This window comes from Trachypithecus francoisi, unplaced genomic scaffold (assembly GCF_009764315.1).
Source record: "Trachypithecus francoisi isolate TF-2019V2 unplaced genomic scaffold, Tfra_2.0 Lachesis_group15, whole genome shotgun sequence".
Lineage (NCBI taxonomy): Eukaryota > Metazoa > Chordata > Mammalia > Primates > Cercopithecidae > Trachypithecus > Trachypithecus francoisi.
The window spans coordinates 28970037-28989830 of NW_022681460.1; the positions used below are offsets into that span (position 1 = coordinate 28970037).

Consider the following 19794-nt stretch of genomic DNA (forward strand, 5'->3'; position numbering starts at 1 on the left):
AGCAGCACGGGCCGGGCGTCCGCAGCTTCGGAGAAAAGCCGCCGCCCCGGCTCCGCGCTGCGGCGTTACCTGTTAAGAAGCAGGGAGGCGGCGCTGAGACAGAGCAGCAGGAAGCAAAACAGCGGGTACTGGCGGCAGATCTCGCGTCCCACGTCCAGCCGCAGCCGCTGCTTCAGCTTCTCCCCCATCGTCCGCACCCAGGGCACCATCTCCGTAACTGCGAGGCCGAGGCTGCGCTACTAGCTAAGCCAGAGGTCAAGGCGAGCCCCCATCCACACCTCGCGTCCCCGCCCCACCAACTCGGCGGCGCACACACACAGCCGCCTACCGGCAGTCAGGCGCCGCAGGTTGCGGTCGCCTCCGGCTGGGCCCAGCCCCACGCCCAATACCCCCCGCCGCGCGTGCGCGGCCGCCGTCCCCAGCCGACCAGATGAACGGCCGTAGAACGTGCCCGAAGTCGTCACCCAGCGCACGGCCTCTAGCGTCTCGCCGCTCCGCCCTCCTGGCCGAAGTAGCGCCCAGTCTTCCGTGGAAACTCTGACAACACTGGCGACCGGCCATTTCCGGAAATCAAAGGACAGCCCCAGGACCCGGTAACTGCCTGTATTGCGGAGGAGAGGGAAGAAGGTTGTGGCGAGCCCGGAAGAAACTAGAGCCTCCCGTAGCCGCCGGGCGCTGCCTGAGGGGCAACCGGAGCTCCTGGAGTCTGCTGGGAACTGTAGTCTTCGAGATACGAACCTGCACAGGGATGGAACGGGTGGTAGCGCTTCCCCGACCCCGCAACGTTCCGCGCCTCACCGTACACTCGGTTCCGGGTCAGCGCAGGTCCGAGCTTTGCGTGACGCCTAAGGGAGAGGGGGATGGGAGGACGCCTTTGAGTCGGTATTTTAAAGGGGGCGTGTTGGGGGCTAGGTGGGTGGCGAGTAAAACAGCCCTAGAATAAAGAATACAACTCACCAGGCCGCCACCCCACCAACAAAAAATCTCTCTTACGCGCTCACAGGCAAGGTAGAGCTCAATTCACGCCGGCTTCGGGAACCCAACCAAAATCCGAGTGCTTGGACGAGGCAGGTTGGCAGATTAGGTAAAATCCCTCTTACAGAGTCTCATGGGGTTTTCCCTTTACTAATTCATCACATTTCTAAATTTTTATTTCTGTATTGTCTGCTACAATGAGATGCAGGAAGACTATTAATACGCTAAAACTTACTTAGGCGGGGCACTAAGCACTTTAATTTGACCTTCATGCATTCACCCTATGGTGTAGGTACAGTGGTATAGTTTCAATCATTATACAGGTAAATTACTGAGACAGAGGAACTTAGGATCATAAAACTAACAAGGCTGGGATTTGAACACGTTCTAAGGACAGAGCCTGCGCTGCGCCTGTCATCTCTCTTTCCTAGGATCTTACCCTTCAAAGTAGGGAAAAAAAAATTTTTAATGGTGTATGTAGTTTCATGAATATTTTACCGTATTACAAAAACATGGATCTTTAATGATGCATTATTTTCCTTTATCAGAATGTACCATCCTTTGTTCCATTATTGCTAACCACTAAAGTCCACTGATACTACCATCCTTGATCATAAACCTATACACATTTCTAATTATTTAGATTCAACTTTAATACAATTACTGGGTCAAAGGGTAAAAACAAATATTCTTGATAGTCAAACTGCTTTGCAAAATGGTGGTACCAATTCCACAGTGGTGTATAAAAGTAAATAATTTCACTGATCCTCACGATTAGGTATTGTCTAAATATCACAAATACACTTTTCCGTTTGTGGCTAAACCATTTAAAAGACTACAGTGTAACATCACAGGAAAGCTTACCACTTTTTAAAAATGTTTCTAGATACATATTTAAACATTTATTAATTTCACTTTGGCAGTTTTTAAGCGTCTTTGAATTCTGTTTATACTAAAATATATGAGGTGTATGTTGAGTGGATCTGCATGTATCAAGTGCCTCCTATGGACTTGAATGCTTTACACTTTTGTAAATTACTTTTTAAAAACCTAATCTCATGACAAATAATGTAAGTTATTAACTTGTCTGGTAAATTATGTTGCCTTTTATTCTGTTTAAAATTTTTGCTTCCTTTTAAAGCCTTATTTTGAAATTACTCTTTTCAGCAAGAGCCAGTATATTTTAAAGACAAAATATTTTGAGTTCTATTCAAATCAGACCTCACTACAATATCCAATTAAAAGACTTAATTCCCATCTGATTTCTTAGAGGCAATTAGAATAACTAGATAATAGACAATTTAAATTTCCAAATTGCTCTTATGATTAGAAAAGGAAAAACAACATAAAAAACTTCTGCCATAAGGAAATTCTTTATGGCAGAGAATTTCCACAACTAAAGCAAGAAATTTAAATTTTGTCGCTACGGATCTCATCTAAGGAAATAACCTTTATTAAATGTCTTTAGCCTATGGTGTAAAATCCACCTTTACACACACAGAGCTCGAAACTTTTTCCCCAACCTTGTTAAGTTTTAAACTTTCAAGAGGTTATATGGAATATCCACAATCAACCCTGGTTCTGAAACTAGCTCTATCTCCTACTAGCAACATGTTAGCAAGATTAACTTGATCTATCTCACTCCAACCTCAACTCTAAAACAGAGCTATCTTCATAAAATTGAGGGGGGAGCACTAAAATGCGTGGAAAGTTGCAAAGTGCCTGTTAAATATCTTTGTACAATGTTAATACAAAAATTTTTTTCAAATCTTATGGCTTTATGAACATGACAAGGAGCTAAACCTATTAGTTTTTATTTGGATTACAACAACCTAAAATGAAAATGACATATTAAATACCTGATTTCTAGGAAAACTGAGGTCCAGAAAGGCAGACTGCCTATGCTAAAGTTCTACATCTGCACTGTCCAATACAATAGTCAGAAGCCACATGTGGCCACTGAACACTTGAAATGTGGCTTGTTAACTCATGATGTGTAAAGTACCTATCAGATGTCAAAGACTTAGCATGAAAACTGTATTAATTGTAAATTAAAGTTAGTTTTAAGGCAATTACATATTGTTTTAAGGCAATTACATATTAAATTTATACATATAAAATGTAATATGTATAAATTACATATTAAATTACAATTAATTGCCTAAATGTATTTTTACTTTAATGTAGCTAGAAACCTTAAAATTACATATGTAGCTTGCATTATATTTCTACTACACAGTGCTGTTATAGACTCTGCTAGCTGTGGAGAGCCAGTACAATTAAATGTGTAAAGTTTTTATAAACGCAGCAAAGGTCACATATGTGCTAGGTGTACACTGACAAAAAAGTATAAAAAGTTTAAAATTTGATAATGCATTTAAAGGGCTCATAGACATTAAACTGCAATCCAGTAATATGTCCATTATTTTAATGAATATATTTATTGAATAGCAAGTAAGTGTAATAAGGCACTGTGCTAGATGTGGTGGCAGATAACAATTAATTTAGATGCATTTTTTTCTGACCTCCAAAGGCTTACAATCTAGTGAAGCAAACAAGTCACATAAAATGTTATAAAGGGCAGCAGTTTTATACATAAAGACTGTAATCTTTTTTTTTTTTTTTATGACAGTTAATGGCAAAAGGGAAATTTTTAGCTATAAAGATCTGGAAAGGCCTGTGGGAAATAATGTGAGCAAAGAATAGGACTTCTCTCTGTTTTCGCTTATAATTTTCAGAAGTCATGAAGTACTAGGCAAAGTTTCCAAAATGCTTCTACTTAATTTAACCTGATTCTCCCCACCACACCAGCAAAATGCTTTTCATGTTGGTACAAGAATTTTGCAAGGTAATGCTGAATACCTGAATTGCAGAAATCAGGCCTAAATTCTGATGACCCTGAATGGAAACCACATTTTAACGTGTTGAGGGTCATTATTTTTATGGCACAGGTGTATCGGGAAGAGGATGGTGCCCCTGGGAGCCATTTCAGTCCCTCCCTTACAGATGCCTCCTATCAAATGACAGGGATTTTCAAAGCCCTGTTTTTCTCTTTTCTCAAATGATAATGGTTTATATTTCACCTTTTGTGGCATCCCTAATGTTATTTTTACAGCCTTAATTTTATGTTCATAACACCCTCTTCTCCCCCACAACCTATCCCTACAGATCAACCTCTGGATAAAACACCTGTTAAAGAAGCCACTGAACTGCCTTCTTCAAAAAATGTTCCTTTCCTTGGTTTTCAAAGCAGGAACTTATTACAATGGAAAGTATGTAATTCAAGGAAGAGGAACATTAAGTAATTTTTATGAGTGGAGGGTCTGAGATGTTCAAAATGCAGTTATTATTTTCACATTTAACCCTCTTTTATTTTTATAGCCATGAGGTAAAACCTCCATTTTGGGAAGATACAAAGAACAAACAACATTATAGAGCCAGTGGCTCAACTACAGATACTCCCTGGGTAAAAGCCATGTTTTGATCATAAAATTCTGGATGGTCTCATTATCTTAGTACCAAAAAATTTAACCATTTCATATGTGTAGTCATTTTTCTAATTTATGATGAAATAGCCATCCTCTTAAGTCTCACTTTTGGAGAAGTAGAAAGTTAGTTATAATTTCAGAAAATGTAAATTAATAACTGCTTGGAAACTGAAAATATACTCACCTGTTGATGAATATTAAAGAATAGAAAAAGCACTTACAATCCAACATCATTCTCTTGTAGGCTTGTAGGCCAATGCTTTTGTTTCCTTTTAAAATTACCCCTTAAATAAATAAAACACTCCATCTTATTTCTGAACTGCAGACAGTGGTTTCCTTTCATTTAAAAAATGTTAACTATATATCCCTTCAAATGTTTAAATACAGATTTCAACTGACCTCACTAACTTCATAAAATATTTTGGAAAAACTTTGCAACCCTTCTTACCTCTCACAAGCTATTTCCCAAAACATAAAAATTAAAGCTCTTCGCTGTTGTCCTAAAAACTACCACGCAACCAGGCTTGGTTCAGAACTGCGAAAATCACTAATATTGGTACTTCAGCTCTTACTCTACTAGTAAGGGTTGCTACCAAATAATTAAAATCAATTTTTACCTTCACTAAAAATAAACTTTTCCTCTTTTGGTAAGCTGATTCCAGAAAATAAACTCAATATATCTAAGTATAAATCTTGAATAATAATTTTGAAATTTTTTATTGTAAAATTTCTCTTATATATTCAAAGACAGTTACCATTTGAATTTTTCTTTAACTCACATGAACACAAGATTCTAAAACAGTCTGAAGTTTTAGCGTTATGGCCTATGGTCTTCTATTTTGTGAAACAATTCAAGATATATCCTTAAGTACTCAAGACAATTAAGAACTCTGCTGTCCCCAGATGTTCAAAGAACAGTTCTATCACTACCAAAAAAAAAAATGCTTATATATAAAAACATCAGCTTTCAGTTATTTCTTGTGGCTAAAAAGAAAGCTTTAAGAATGCTCACAGAAACACTGATGGCAGAACTAGAGCAATTTTTGTGGGGCATTTAAGTAGCTTCAGAGTTAAGACACCTATGACAAATATCCCTATCTAGATAGTCCCTTGCAAGTACTGAGTTTCCAGATGTTAACACAATTATTTTTAAACTGGTTTAAATCTATTTACTCTTCAGCCTCTGCCAAGTTCCATCGTGTTTTCTACCATGAAAAGCAACACGTGAAACTATTATTTACCATGGTGGAGGAAAGAAGATTGTAATTACCAGATACACACTGCCAAAAAATAAACTGTAAGGGTAGCAGTAATAATTTAAATGATTCTGAAGGTTCCTGCTATTGCAAAGCGTAGAAATACCAGATTTTCAAATGACATCATATGTTTTAAAACAGTGACTTTCAGCCTAGGCAACATGGTGAAACCTCTGTACATGAAAAAAACCAACAACAAAAATTAGGGGCCAAGCACAGTGGCGCATACCTGTAATCCCAGCATTTTGGGAGGCTGAGACCGGTAGATCACTTGAGGTCAGGAGTTCCAGACCAGTCTGAGCAACATGGTGAAACCTCATCTTTACTAAAAATACAAAAATTAGCCAAGCATGGTGGCGCGTACCTATAGTCCCAGCTACTCGAGAGGCTGAGGCAGGAGAATCGCTTGAACTCCGGAGGCAGAGGTTGCAGTGAGCTGAGATCATGCCACTGCACTCCAGCCTGGGCAACACAGCAAGACTCTGCCTCAAAAATAATAAAAATTAGCCGGGTGTGGTGGCACACACCTGTGGTCCCAGACTGAGATGGGAGGATCCCTTGAGCCCCAGAGGTGAAGGCTGCAGAGAGCCGAGACAGTGCCACTTCAACCCAGCCTGGGCAACAGAGCAAGACCTGTCTAAAAAATAATAGTGAAACTATATACTTTTGCTCCTGAAGTTATCTTTAAGCAGAGGTTGATAAATTTTTTGTAATCACAAATCTATACCACAATAAAGGCTGGGCACAGTGGTGCATGCCCATAATCACAGCACTTTAGAAGGCTGAGGCGAGCGGATCACCTGAGGTCAGGAGTTTGAGACTGGCCTGGCCAACATGGCAAAACCCTGTCTCTACTAAAAAATGTAAAAATTAGTTGGACGTGGTGGCACATGCCTGTAATCCCAACTACTCATGAGGCTGAGGTTGAAGACTAGCTTGAACCCAGGAGGTATAGGTTGCAGTCAGCCAAGATCGCACCATTGCACTCCAGCCTGGGTGACAAAGCGAGACTCCATCTCAAAAAAACAAAACCAAGAAAAGAAGAAAAATCAGCAAATAGCCTTATTTGTCCCCAGAAGGCAAAGCCAAGACTTTTATCTTAATGTTCTCCAAACTGTACTTATTCCTCAGGGATACGACGTTGGTAGTTCTTTTTTTTTTTTTTTTTTTTTTTTTTTTTTTTGTTCTTTTTTTTTGAGACGGAGTCTCGCTCTGTCGCCCAGGCTGGAGTGCAGTGGCCGGATCTCAGCTCACTGCAAGCTCCGTCTCCCGGTTTACGCCATTCTCCTGCCTCAGCCTCCCGAGTAGCTGGGACTACAGGCGCCCGCCACGTCGCCGGCTAGTTTTTGTATTTTTTAGTAGAGACGGGTTTCACCAGGTTAGCCGGGATGGTCTCGATCTCCTGACCTCGTGATCCGCCCGCCTCGGCCTCCCAAAGTGCTGGGATTACAGGCTTGAGCCACCGTGCCCGGCCTGGTAGTTCTAATGTGCCTATAGTAAGATGACTTTAACCTATTTTGGTTGAAGAAAATGGGGCAGAATTCAAGACATCAGAAACTGTGAGATGAGCCAAAGAAACACAAGGCAGGCAGTTTCTTTATAGACAGTATTAATGGAAGATAACACTGGAAGGATGAACTGGGGCCAAACCATAAAACTTTAAATAAATTACATATGTGGTTTGCATTTCATTTCTATTTGACAATACTGTTGTAGACTCTGGAGCTAGATGTAGAGAACCAGTAAAATTAAATGTGCCACTTAAAAGTTTAACTTATTTATAAGGAGTTATGCCAGATCTGAACTTCCTAAAGGACTGGCAGGACTTGGACAGAGAGGACATTTCAGGCCTCTTCAAGTAAATCATCAAATGTGACTGGATATGAAATGAGAAATTAATGAGACAGTTGCTGATGGAGAAGAGCACTTGAATGTGTTCAGCAGACAGCTGAAATGCAAAACTGCACGTAACAGAGATCAAGCAAGCCCTGACACTAAAACAGGAGTCCACACAGATGTGATATGGGACTGTAATGTAGATGTGATCAAGGAAACAAGTATACAAGAGAAAAAAGGAAAATAAAAACAAATAAGGATGGATGATGAAATAACCTGGCAAAGTGCCAAGATTTTTCAAGGTTAAGTAAATGTAATTAATGCCATAGGGGTTAAATCTTTAAAATATGTAATTTGCATATGGGGACACTGGTATCCTGTGAACAACTCTTAAAAAGGGGGGAGGCCGGGCGTGGTGGCTCATGCCTGTAATCACAGCACCTCGGGAGGCCAAGGCGGGCAGGTGATCATCTGAGGCGGGAGTTCAAGACCAGCCTGGCCAATATGGTGAAACCTGGTTCCTATTTAAAATACAAAAAATTAGCCAGGCATGGTGGTTATAATCCCAGCTACTTGAGAGACTCACCTGAACCCGGGAGATGGAGGTTGCAGTGAGCCAAGATAGCGCCACTGCACTCCAGCCTGAACACAACAGAGCAAGACTCTGTCTCAAAAAAAAGGTGGGGGGGGGAGGAAAACCCACTTAAAAGAGGCATCATTCCAAAACCACCAAGCTCACTAGAAAAGGTGCACTAAAATGTTTTACTGATAATTAAATATGTGGGCTTTCAGCATGAAGACAGTTTACTTGGGCAGAGTCACTGGTAATCAGAACACCGATGCTATTTTGGACTATATGGTGGCCCTGTAATTGTTAGAGAACAATTATCAACATAAATAAAATCTAGGAGGTTGGTTTAGCAGTTAGACTGTTTTGTATTTCCTTATCAGGTTCATTCATCTATTAGCATTGAGAATTTTGACTAGAATTTCAAAACTAAGAAACATAGAATATATGAACACCTATTCTAAAACTTTTTAAAATTGTGTTACTACCACAAAGTAGATTCATGTATTAGCTAACATCTATGTGATTCGGGTTAACTCCCAATTCATGCATTAACATGGTAATTTAGGGAAGTTGGGAATAACTTGGAATAATACTTTGTGAACTAATGAGGGCTTGATAGTTTTCCTCCTCAGAATCAGAATATAAGAATATACAGGCTTCAATGTTAGCTTCCTCAAGTGTCATATTTCAAAGAGCTATCACAAAAATAATGTACCAAATGTTCATACATCTAAGAAATTACAGGGTGAATTATTAAGTCTACTTTTTAATGCAACATTTATTATTTTGTGAAAATAAATCTCCACATAAAAGCATGAATGAAATAACGTCAAAAGTTCTCTGGGCAGAATTTTCCAAAAAACAAAAAAAAAGACATGATCCTACAAATCCTATATTCATAGGATATGATTGAGACTGGAAAAATATCTTTTACAAGGAAACTCAGGCTCAGAGGTTAAATGTTTGTACATAGCTGCTTCCATCAAATGGCCCAATGACTAACAGATTTTCAGTGTCTCATCTAGAACTGAAAAAATTACCTAAGTCATTGAAATGAGGAAACTACATTAATGCACAGACAGTATTTTACTTCACCAACCTATACCTTTGTAAATATATGTGGAAAATGAATATACAAGACAGATCAGGCTTGTTAGAATGGGAAAGCCATATGAATAAAAGACACGAGTATAAGAAATTAAGAGCATTTTATGTCCATAAATTTTAACTGAAAGATCCAGGTCTACTAAAGATGATTTATTTCCCTCTTTAGTTTCCTGTTATGTGTATCTATGAATGTATGTACATTTGTATGTGTGGCTGGCCAGATACTGTTACCACTGAAAAATCAGCCAAGATTAGGCTGGGCACATGGCTCACACCTGTAATCCCAGCACTTTGGAAGGCCAAGGCGGGCGGTGAAACCTCGTCTATACTAAAAATACAAAAATTAGCTGAGCTGTAGTCCCAGCTATTTGGGAGGCTGAGGTAGGAGAATCACTTGAACCCAGGAGGCAGAGGCTACAGTGAGCCGAGATCTCACCATCGCACCCCAGCCTGTCGACAGAGTGAGACTCCGTCTCAAAAAAAAAAGAAATTTAGCCAAGATTGTTGGTACCAGTAACCCTGCAAGTCAGTTTCTTCCTTGGAATCAGTCAATATTTAATATCACAAAACCTAATTAAGAACTGTTTTGATATCTTGAAGCCAAAGTGACTAAAGAAGTTTGACTCCCTTTATGGAGAAAATCAGACTCCCTAATCACTGAGTTGACAGAAGTATAGAGTATATTCCAGAAGTAAATTAACCTGGACTCTCATCAAACCCCAGAACATCAAATCTGGAAGGTAGGTTTGAGATCCCTGCCACAGTAAGAAATGACATTGCATTACCTGCCAAAAATTTTGCCTTGCTGAAAATAACAAGACAGAAAGGCAAACTGTTAAACAGAATGGGGAAAAAGAAATTCTCAATGGTTTAGTTTTAAATGTTCAGAAACTAAATGCGAAAACATTTTCTGAACCTATTTCCATAAAGGCCTTTCAGGCCAGGTGCAGTGGCTCACACCTGTAACCCCAGCACACTGGAGGCAAGGTGGGAGGATCCCTTGAGTCCAGTTCAAGACCAGCCTCAGCAACATAGGGAGACCTCATCTCTCCAAAAAATAAAAAAATTGGCCGGACACGGTGGCTCACACCTATAATCCCAGCACTTTGGGAGGCTGAGGAGGGCAGATCACCTGAGGTCAGGAGTTCAAGACCAGCCTGGCCAACATGGTGAAACCCCATCTCTACTAAAAATACATAAATTAGCTGGGCGTGGTTGGCGGGCACCTGTAATCCCAGCTACTCAGGAGGCTGAGTTGGGAGAATCACTTGAACTCAGGAGGCAGAGGTTGCAGTGAGCCAAGATCACGCCATTACGCTCCAGCCTAGGCAACAAGAGCGTCTCAAAAAAAAAAAAAAAAAAAAAAAAAGCCAGGCATTGTGGCACACATCCATGGTCCCAGCTATTTAGGAGGCTGAGGTGGGAGGAGTGCTTGAGCTGGGGAGGTTAAGGCTGCAGTGAGCCATGATTGCACCACTGCACTCCAGCCTGGGCAACAGAGATCCTGTCTCAAAAACAACAGAACAAAACAAAAAAGGTCTTCCAAAATAATATGCTTTTCCCAATTAAGAATATCACTAAATTTGCATCCTTAGTCACAAAATGTCTTCTATGTACCCGTTCTCTTCCCAAGTAAGACTTACTGACTTTTCCAAGACAATATATTTTAAATGAGCAGCGATATGGAAGTGATAATACAGATTAAGACTTCTAATTCAGAAGATGCATCATGCTACTGTTTTATTACCAGTTCTGTTTTAAAACTAGCACCTTTTATACTAAATTGCACAATTTAGATACAAAAGATAAATTCATATTCCTTCATACAAAAGATGAAGAAATGAGGCTCATATTAATTTTGCTACAAACAGCAGGAGCCAATTTCCATGGGAGGGATGAGTGGGAAGGAAAAAGCAAGACCTCCTAGTTTGCAGGAGTGAAAGGGCTGAGACTTGACAGGTAAAATTGCTTTTAGGGTCTACCTCCCTCTCAAAGTGAGTAACCTTGAGAGGGGTCAGAACTCCTGCAATTGAAAACTCTTCTGACACTGAAGAGGGTACCCTACTTGCCTCAATGCTCCCACGAAAGCTAAAAATAAAGACTATTAGTCCTCATTTTCTCACACACACAGAACTTGCAGTAAGCCACCTCAGTAGACGACACCAGTTTTCCTAATTCCTTACTAATTTCCTTATTTGATAAATATGAATAAAGAATCACCAAACATCTAAGGAAATCAGAAGCACAAAGAGAAAACTGATGTGAAGTAATATTTCAATGCATCATATAAGAAAGTGGTGACTTTTAAAATTTCTAGCATTCAAGAGTGAGCAAGACTATGCATATAAAAAATAAACTGCTGTGATGGACAAGGATGGGTAAGTACATTATATATGTTGTTTTGCCTCTCTTTAGTCTAGAGGCAAGTATAAGGTAATCAGTTTTAAAGTATTATAATCCTGATAGTAAGAAAGGAAGGATACCTAACAGCAAGTGGAAAATGAAGGAAAACTACTCAGTGTACTATTTACTTATGAGAAACAGAGATTCTAAAATTCGTAAGTAGAGGCTTAAGTGTATTTCAAGTAACCAAGAGACCAGGCACAGCGGCTCATGCCTATAGTTGCAGCACTTTGGGAGCCTGAGGCAGGAGGACTGACTGCTTGAGCCCCGGAGTTTGAGGCTGCAGTGAGCTATGACAGTGCTGTAGACTTCCAGCCTGGATAACAGAGCAAGACCTCTTTTTTTTTTTTTTTTTTTTTTGAGACAGAGTCTCACTCTGTCACCCAGGCTGCAGTGCAGTGGCACGATCTCGGCTCACTGACCTCCGCCTCCGGGGTTCACGCGATTCTCCTGACTCTCCAGACTTTTTTTTTTATTACTATTTTTCGTAGAGACAGGGTTTCACTATATTGGTCAGGTGCCAGGTTGGTCTCAAACTCCTGACCTCAGATGATCTGTCCACCTGGGCCTCCCAAAGTGCTGGGATTACAGGCATGAGCCACCACGCCCGGCCAAGCATCTCTCTTACAAAAAATTAACTAAATTTTAAGAGAACTAAAGGGAGGAGATATCTGGGAGTGGACTCCACGGACAGGTCCTTCTAGATTTCAAAAAAAGATCAAGTTAAAACATCAACTAAGCATAAACATAAATACCACTTTTACTCACACTACTGATATTAGGAGGTATATATAGTATAGTGAAATAATGCCTTAAATTCAGAGCCTTACTATTCAGGTTATTGAATTTCGGCTACCTATCAATTGGTAGGTAAATATAAGGTTATTCATATGTATGTAACCATTTCTCAAGTTATTTTAAGATACAGTAAGCAATACACACTACCCTCAGAAATAGCTGCTTTCAACACCTCATTTTAAGTTATCTAGGCTTCATGCTTTTTCTCAAGTATCATTATTCCCTTCATTATTCCCTCACCTTCAAATTGCTATGCAAAAGAACCTTATAAAAACTTTAGACTCAAAACCAACCAGACCCTCATTAGCAAAAGAGGTCCATCTTGAAGTACCCCCTCCTCACCTCATAAAGAACTTATAGACAGGGGGCTTGTAGATTGATACTGTCTTGTTCAGCAGCACAGATTAAACTACACATCAGCATAAAGGAAAACTGATGCACTGGATTTTGTTAAGTTCACTGCTAAAGATGCCTTATGAGCACCCTTTTCTTAATTTCAAATAAGGAAAACAGTCACACACAGGGTTAACATATAAAAAAAGGTCTATAAGTCACAAGGCCAACCGTTCCCTTAACTCAAGACAATACTTTTTTAAAATGTCACGTTGATAATTTAAATGTGGATCTTCATCTTAATCATTAGCACTTTGTGATCATTTTTAAAAGCTTTCTATGCAGTAAATAAATGATTCGAAATATTTGATTCCCTTTTTCAAGTTCTCATATCACAAGCCTAATTTGGCAAATAAACTAAACTTCCACCCAACTGAACAACATTTTGAGTATTTTTAAATGCCTGCCTACTCAGATTTCCCTGCCCTTCGAGGAGCTTCCATTCTAAAAGGAAGTAAAATAAATCAAAGAAATTTACCATGAAATGTACTAGTAATTTAAACAGACTAATCGATACACAGTAAGCAAAAAAGGGAAAAACAATACTAACTGCAGTATCTGCTTGCTGTGCCCCTTTGTTGATCCTCTCCCAAATGCTAAATAAATTTCCAGGAAACCAGAGATCAACTAGGATTTGTTACATGACAATTTTATAATAAAGGCTTTTCGTCTTTTAATTCCATGTTTATCTGTACCTGAAGTTAGGCAGGAAACCAAAAGGCAACAGAACCTGTCTTTAGTACTGTTAAATAACTCCTAAGAACTTAATTTCTGCAAATTTATGTGAATTTTTACTATTTCAAGGGAAAAAGCAAAGGAGGTAGAGGTATGAACCAAAATTGCCCAAACTACACTGTATTACATATACATGGGGCTCCAGAGTGGAAATGTAAAGCGTATTCTGTCATTTTTATAGATGACCGTTAATACTGTTTATTTCTGGTTTTCCTCTAAGTATATTCCAAATATTAAATAAAACTAAGAAATACAATTTGTACATATGCTTTTCTAATTTTTCATCACATGTTAAACTTAAAGCAACTGTGAAGGCCTAATTCCTGGGTCTTCCAATTAAAGCAACCAATTAATATAAATACTGACATATTAAAGATATTCTCTTAAAAATGACATCATAAGGGTTTTAGTATACAGATGCACCTAGCTTTAGCAATTTTGTGTTTAAATGATGCAGTACTCTTGTTACACAAATTCCATGTTATTCAAATTTCAATTTAAGGTTAACACCATTAAATGAGCCATAACATGTATGTTGGAACTCTTCTTGTATATCATGGTGTTTCTATAGTTACAAGACCTAATTTTACCATATGGAACCTACAAAACTCTTTAACAGATTTATTATTGTCAGCAAGCCCTGGTCTTATTCTTTAATCTGTGGTAACAACTTTTCCACACCAAATACTTTGTCCTTCTGCCCTGAAAACTCAAAAACTGCCCATCAAAAATGATATAAAATGCCAACTCCCTTAGGTTTCCTAAAATTCTCTCCAAAACAAGTTGAGTTTGTGTAACAACAATCTCCTTTTCAGAATAAAGCTGAAAGCCTAACAAAAGGCAAGAAATGACAATTCATAAACATTACAGATAACCTTTATAACTCCTTTCTAGATTAGAACTTGTTGTAAGCCACTTTATAGACAAAGTAGAAAATCAGACAATTAAGTTACAGTATATTATCCTAAAATAACCTTATTTTGACCCCATTGTGTTAGAAACCCATTTTAGGAAGCTATAACACTTGGAGACACTAATTTCCAAAATGGTTTATTAGGACTGCTCCCACACTCAAAGTCAAACTTCCAGGACTGTTCTGAAATGATGAAAGCTTGTTTTCAATAATCAATATAAATGTTAATCCAAAATAGAAACTAAACCCTGCACTAAGTGACCTAAAGAATCTTGTCCTGATGGAAGTGGCCAAAACTGCTCATTCCCCAACCAAGAAATCCTAGGAGTATAAGCCAAAACCCACAAATATATTGACAAGTCCCCAGTTCTTTCCAAATCATCACTAACTTTATCAAATCCAATGGTAAGTATGTGACAACAGAATGTTTCCATCAAAAATTAAGACCAGCCTAATGAATTTATTCTATTCATCTTCCAGTAATGTGATTGCAACTGAGGATATCTTGGGGAATTTTTCACTATTGACTAGTTACTTCGAATGTATGGATAATCAAAGTGCGACAGACCTCTAAAGATTCCAAGTGTCTACTTAAAAGCTGTTAAGTGAAAAGTGATGAAATGGAGGACACCCACAATAATTCTTGGACTCCTGGAGATCCTAAGACATGCTACAAAAATAGGTCTTTATTCTTAGGAAAATATAGTCAGAGCTAGCTTCCTTATGCTATACATAAAATCTTAACATCAGAGGCAGTACAGATAGTACAGATAGTTTTTGAACTGATCTCCAAACAAGCACAAAACCACTACGTTGAAAAGAACAGGTAATTTGAGTGAGGTTTTTGGCAAAAGACAGTACTTCACACATCTAATCCAAATCAAAGGGCCTGCAGACAGTTTTCAGTGAGATGAAAGGAATGAAATAAATATAAATTCTACGGATAAATAAATGTAAAAGACAATTTAAATAAGCTAACAGAACTAATTTTTTTAAATAAAAATACTAGTCAGGTACAAGCTTTTGTTTCTCAATGCCAGACTTCTAAATATTTACCAGACTACTATTAACATTAAAAACCTAACCTTTGACCCAGAGCGTTAGTAATAATACTGGTTTGCATCTGCACAATTTTGAAACTGAATGCTTCTGGTCCTGAAGAATATTTTAGGTGTATTACTGAAGGCAGACTGTGGTGCTAATTTAAGTCTTAAATACTTTTAAAAAGTGACAGACCCCAAAAGTCCATCTAGTAATTTGCTAGTTAAAAAATGCCTGTGAGCACTGCTTCATAATTAGCATCTTAAGAAAGTAGTGGCATGCCCTATTGAGTGGTATGATCACTGAGTAATTAATACACCTTAAAACAATATCCCCACAAGTCTGTTTCTTTTATGTATTTGTCAGTTAAGTTCTTTAGTCATTAATTTTACACCCACCAGTGAATTCCTACGGCCAAATGAAAATTTTGTGGTATACACAGAGAGAAAATGATCATGGTGGGTATTCCTGTAAGTTTTACGAACTTGAGAAGTTTTAGCACCCTCTCCTAAATGCATGAAGCCCTTCTATTTAATTTCTCCCCTTAAAATAGAGACTACGTATGATACTCTGTAATAATATGGGATCTTTTGCTATGTTTCTGACAACTTTTGGCTTCACAAAAAAGCTGTTCCAAATGTGTCAATTTTGCCTATCTAGCTTGATGTTCATTCTATTCTTTAAAAACTTTTATATACAGTAACTCAGATCACCACCCCATCAATCCATTTCTATGCTGTTCCTATTTTATCATGAGGAAACTACATTTTAAGTCAGATTTGCAGTAACTGGTAGAAAAGTTTCTTAAGCTAAAATTGCAATCATGAGTGTACAACAGTTTTGTGTGTGTGCAATTTTCCCTTCATTTTTAACATCTGATTCAGTTGCAATGGCCGAAAACCTTCCACAAAAAGCATGCTTGGGAGAATATATCTAACAAAATTTTCTCACAAAGCAACTTTCTGAAAACTGATAAACTAAATTTGTGATCACTTTTGATTGCCAAGTAGTCTGCAGAAACAAAATCTTGCGTCTGTTTTGGTTAGATAACTTAAGTTTTCTTTTTAACAATCAGAATGCTTTAAGAATACATTTTTTACCCCAAGGAAGGGACTTGACTCTTGGATTTAAGACCCTTTCCTTGACAATATATACAAAATTTCTTTGACTTATCACTGTCCATTCTTTGAAGCTGTCAAAGCCAAGAACCCATAAACAAATCACAAATAGCAATAACCTACATTAGTTAACATTCCCCCTTTAACATGTTGACATTTTTACTAAAGGATTAGTTATTTTTGCATTTCCATTTCTCATATCCCATGACATTCCATATAAATTGCATTATTGCTTTATAGGCCACACAACATTCAAAAGTATGTTTATATGCATTGCCTGTTTTCCTTGATCTGATAAGACTTTGATACTGATTTTACTACAGAAATTTAAGTTTGAAAATACCACAGTTAGTATTTCTTCTCAGAACGTTAATTGTTCACATCACTAATCACTACATGCATATTTAGCTCTGATTATATTGCTCAAAAACTGCACCCATTATCAGAACAGTGCAAATGATATTTAATTTTAAAAGTAATTATAATGGCTTGAATTCAAAGTCATTCAAATGAACACTGTCAAGTAATTTCACTTGATGTGTATATATTTCATCACCACTGTTTACATTACCCTTCTTTAAGTATAACCATCAATTCTTCACAATTTCTTTTTATCAGTTTCCCTCCCAAGTCCCCAAACTAAGAATGCCAAATAGTCTTGAAAACCAAGAGCTCCATATTTTAATGTTTTCTTGAGAACACATTTGTGAACTCACAAAAGTGTTCATCTCTCAACTTTGACAATGCAGTTCTTACTTTAAGTAAAACAAACCTGTCCTAAAATCCCAACAAATAATTCTGAGAATTAACTTAAACACCTTGACAGTGTCCCTTAAAAATGCTATGACAGTAAAGTGCCAATAGGCATGGCAATGACCTCTTAGATGGGATCATTTAACTCCTCGGAACTGGGAAATGCCAGCACCAAGGATTACACTGAGATTCGATTTTACTGAAGGCTACATTTAGTTTACCCACTTTCCACAACCTATTATATTCATTATGTTAGAATGAAATGTAAATGTTTTGTGTAGCCCTCAAACTTACACTAAGTTTTGAGAGAGATGTACTTTAAAAAAGCACGGGGTAATATATAAAATCAGTGGCAGAAAGTTTCATTAAGCACCAGGAACTAATTTTTGTCACCCCATACTCATTTTGTAGGTAAGTTTCAATAACCGGCAAGGCACATTTACATATATTCCAATGAATACTTATTGACAAATTTTAAATTACACTCTATGTCCCAGCTATCCCAGTAACTGACATACAACATACTAAAATGATTTATTTAGATAACAAAAAACCAATTAATGTGAAACATACAGGCTATTGGCAACCACTATTCTAAAATTATGTAAGTACAAATAAACATACTGAAATGTGTGCAATTCTAAGTTTTTAAACCAGAAGATTTCTACACTAACACACATTTATATTAATGACACATAAAAAAAATAAAAACTTTATTACAAAAATAAGTTACACTCGCCTCCAGCTTACAGTATAAAACAATTTTATTTGCAGGAATGCAAAATGATTGTTTGCCATGAGCATTTTGAACATATGACATGTCTAATTTTCTTGTTAAATTTGCATTTACTGGGGAACTGGTGTGTATAAAACCTTAATTAAGTATAAGCTCTGATCTTCATCGTGGTGCCTATTGGGTATGTGATATAACTGCAGTATCCCTTTGGGGAAGGGGAGAGGGGATTTCTTTACACCAAGTCCTAATGAAACTATAATTTTCACTTTTTACTTTAAGCTATCAACTCAGGACTTGGCAAAAAAATTTTTGAGGGTGATTCAATAGAGGATGCTTCACCACTGAACACTCACTGTCATCAAGGTGCTTTAGAAAATTAAAAACATAGCACAAATGATTGTACTCTACTCTACAAGTTATCATGACCTGCATAAGAAATGGAAAGCTGATTCACAGGTTTACAGTGATCAGCAGTAAGAAATGCACTAATGAAACATACCTTTTACCTAAAAAGCTAAACTACAGCCATATACTAATTTCTATGATTTATGAAAAAACTTCAAAATATCCAAATGTCAGGCTTCGCTGTACAATTGTCAGTTTTAGTCTGACTTTTTATAAAGGGACACTGCAGTATTTAGTACAAGTTCGGATGCACTTTTTTGAACATCTGATGTCTTACAAAAGTAACATCTTGCTAAACTATTATACATCCAAATAACTACAATATCTGAAGAAGCAAGGCTGCTTTTTCAGCCACAAAATACGACAAAAGCAAGGCCTGTTATGATGGTCATGAGGAAGTCTTACAAGCCTCTGAAACTAAAGGCAACTAAGAATGTTACATTTGGTATATTAAAATCTTACCCTCATATCATATTTAACAAGCCTTGCTTTTATCTACAAAGATTTTCTATGTACAGTACAGACAGGGTATAGTTCAATCCTCTGCTACTGAGGTAGTTAACCAACCCTTTTAAAAAGGTTCTGAAAAGAACCACTATCTGGAATGCCTGACTAACCAGCTCTGATGATTACACCTGAAACTGCATATCTGAACACAATTCAAAAGTGATTACTATAAAAAAGATATAGACAATCATGATTAACCTTGGTGAGCAGAAATAAAATTTAAGGATACCATCAGTGGCATTCATCTATACCACTGCAATAAAATTTAAATGCACAAATTCAAGAGAATATTTCAAAATACCACTGTTGGGATCCTTAATTTAAAAAAGGGGAAAAATCTACTTAGAGCAGATTTTTAAAAGAACTTTATTCTTTATTAAGATACCATGCTAGGAGTTATGAAGGATTTCTGTTGGAACACATTTTGAAAATAGAGTAGCTTTAGTTTAATAACTTGCACTGCAGAGAAAATTGTTAAAGAAATTCATATCAAAGTCCAAGTATTAGTTCAATGTCCCGTATTTGATTCCATGATCTTCATAGGAAGGTCTTCTGCAATAGAATATGCTCCTATACAGCCGAGATATTTAAGGTTGCTTGATTTCCTTACCATTACTCCACTGCAAGCTTCTGGTGTAATCCCACATAGCAAGTCAGTCTTCATTGTAACAGGTCAGGACCGGCCTCGACCCCTTTTCCCTGCTAGCCAGGTAACAAAAGGAATCAGTTAGATAAATCATCTTAAATTAATAATGTGTA

The 19794-nt window shown here is 37.6% G+C and overlaps 2 protein-coding genes across 20 annotated transcripts in view; both read right to left on the reverse strand.

Moving 5' to 3' along the window:
• Positions 1-858, reverse strand: part of SNX14 (sorting nexin 14) — a 96702-nt gene extending 95844 nt beyond the window's left edge. For 6 of the 15 annotated variants that reach the window (XM_033234515.1, XM_033234523.1, XM_033234517.1 and 3 more), the window contains exon 1: positions 329-760. In XM_033234515.1, the coding sequence (XP_033090406.1) occupies positions 329-561 (233 nt within the window). In that variant the 5' untranslated portion in view covers positions 562-760. Of the gene's footprint in view, positions 1-69 lie in introns of all 15 variants that reach the window. The other 9 variants (XM_033234522.1, XM_033234519.1, XM_033234525.1 and 6 more) reach the window with 5 other exon arrangements.
• Positions 859-15135: 14277 nt separating this feature from the next.
• The window catches only part of SYNCRIP (synaptotagmin binding cytoplasmic RNA interacting protein), a 35845-nt gene continuing 31186 nt past the window's right edge, over positions 15136-19794 (reverse strand). For 3 of the 5 annotated variants that reach the window (XM_033234533.1, XM_033234535.1, XM_033234537.1), the window contains one exon: positions 15136-19737. In XM_033234533.1, coding sequence (XP_033090424.1) covers positions 19696-19737 — 42 coding nt within the window. In that variant the 3' untranslated portion in view covers positions 15136-19695. The remainder of the gene's footprint in view (positions 19738-19794) is intronic. The other 2 variants (XM_033234534.1, XM_033234530.1) reach the window with 1 other exon arrangement.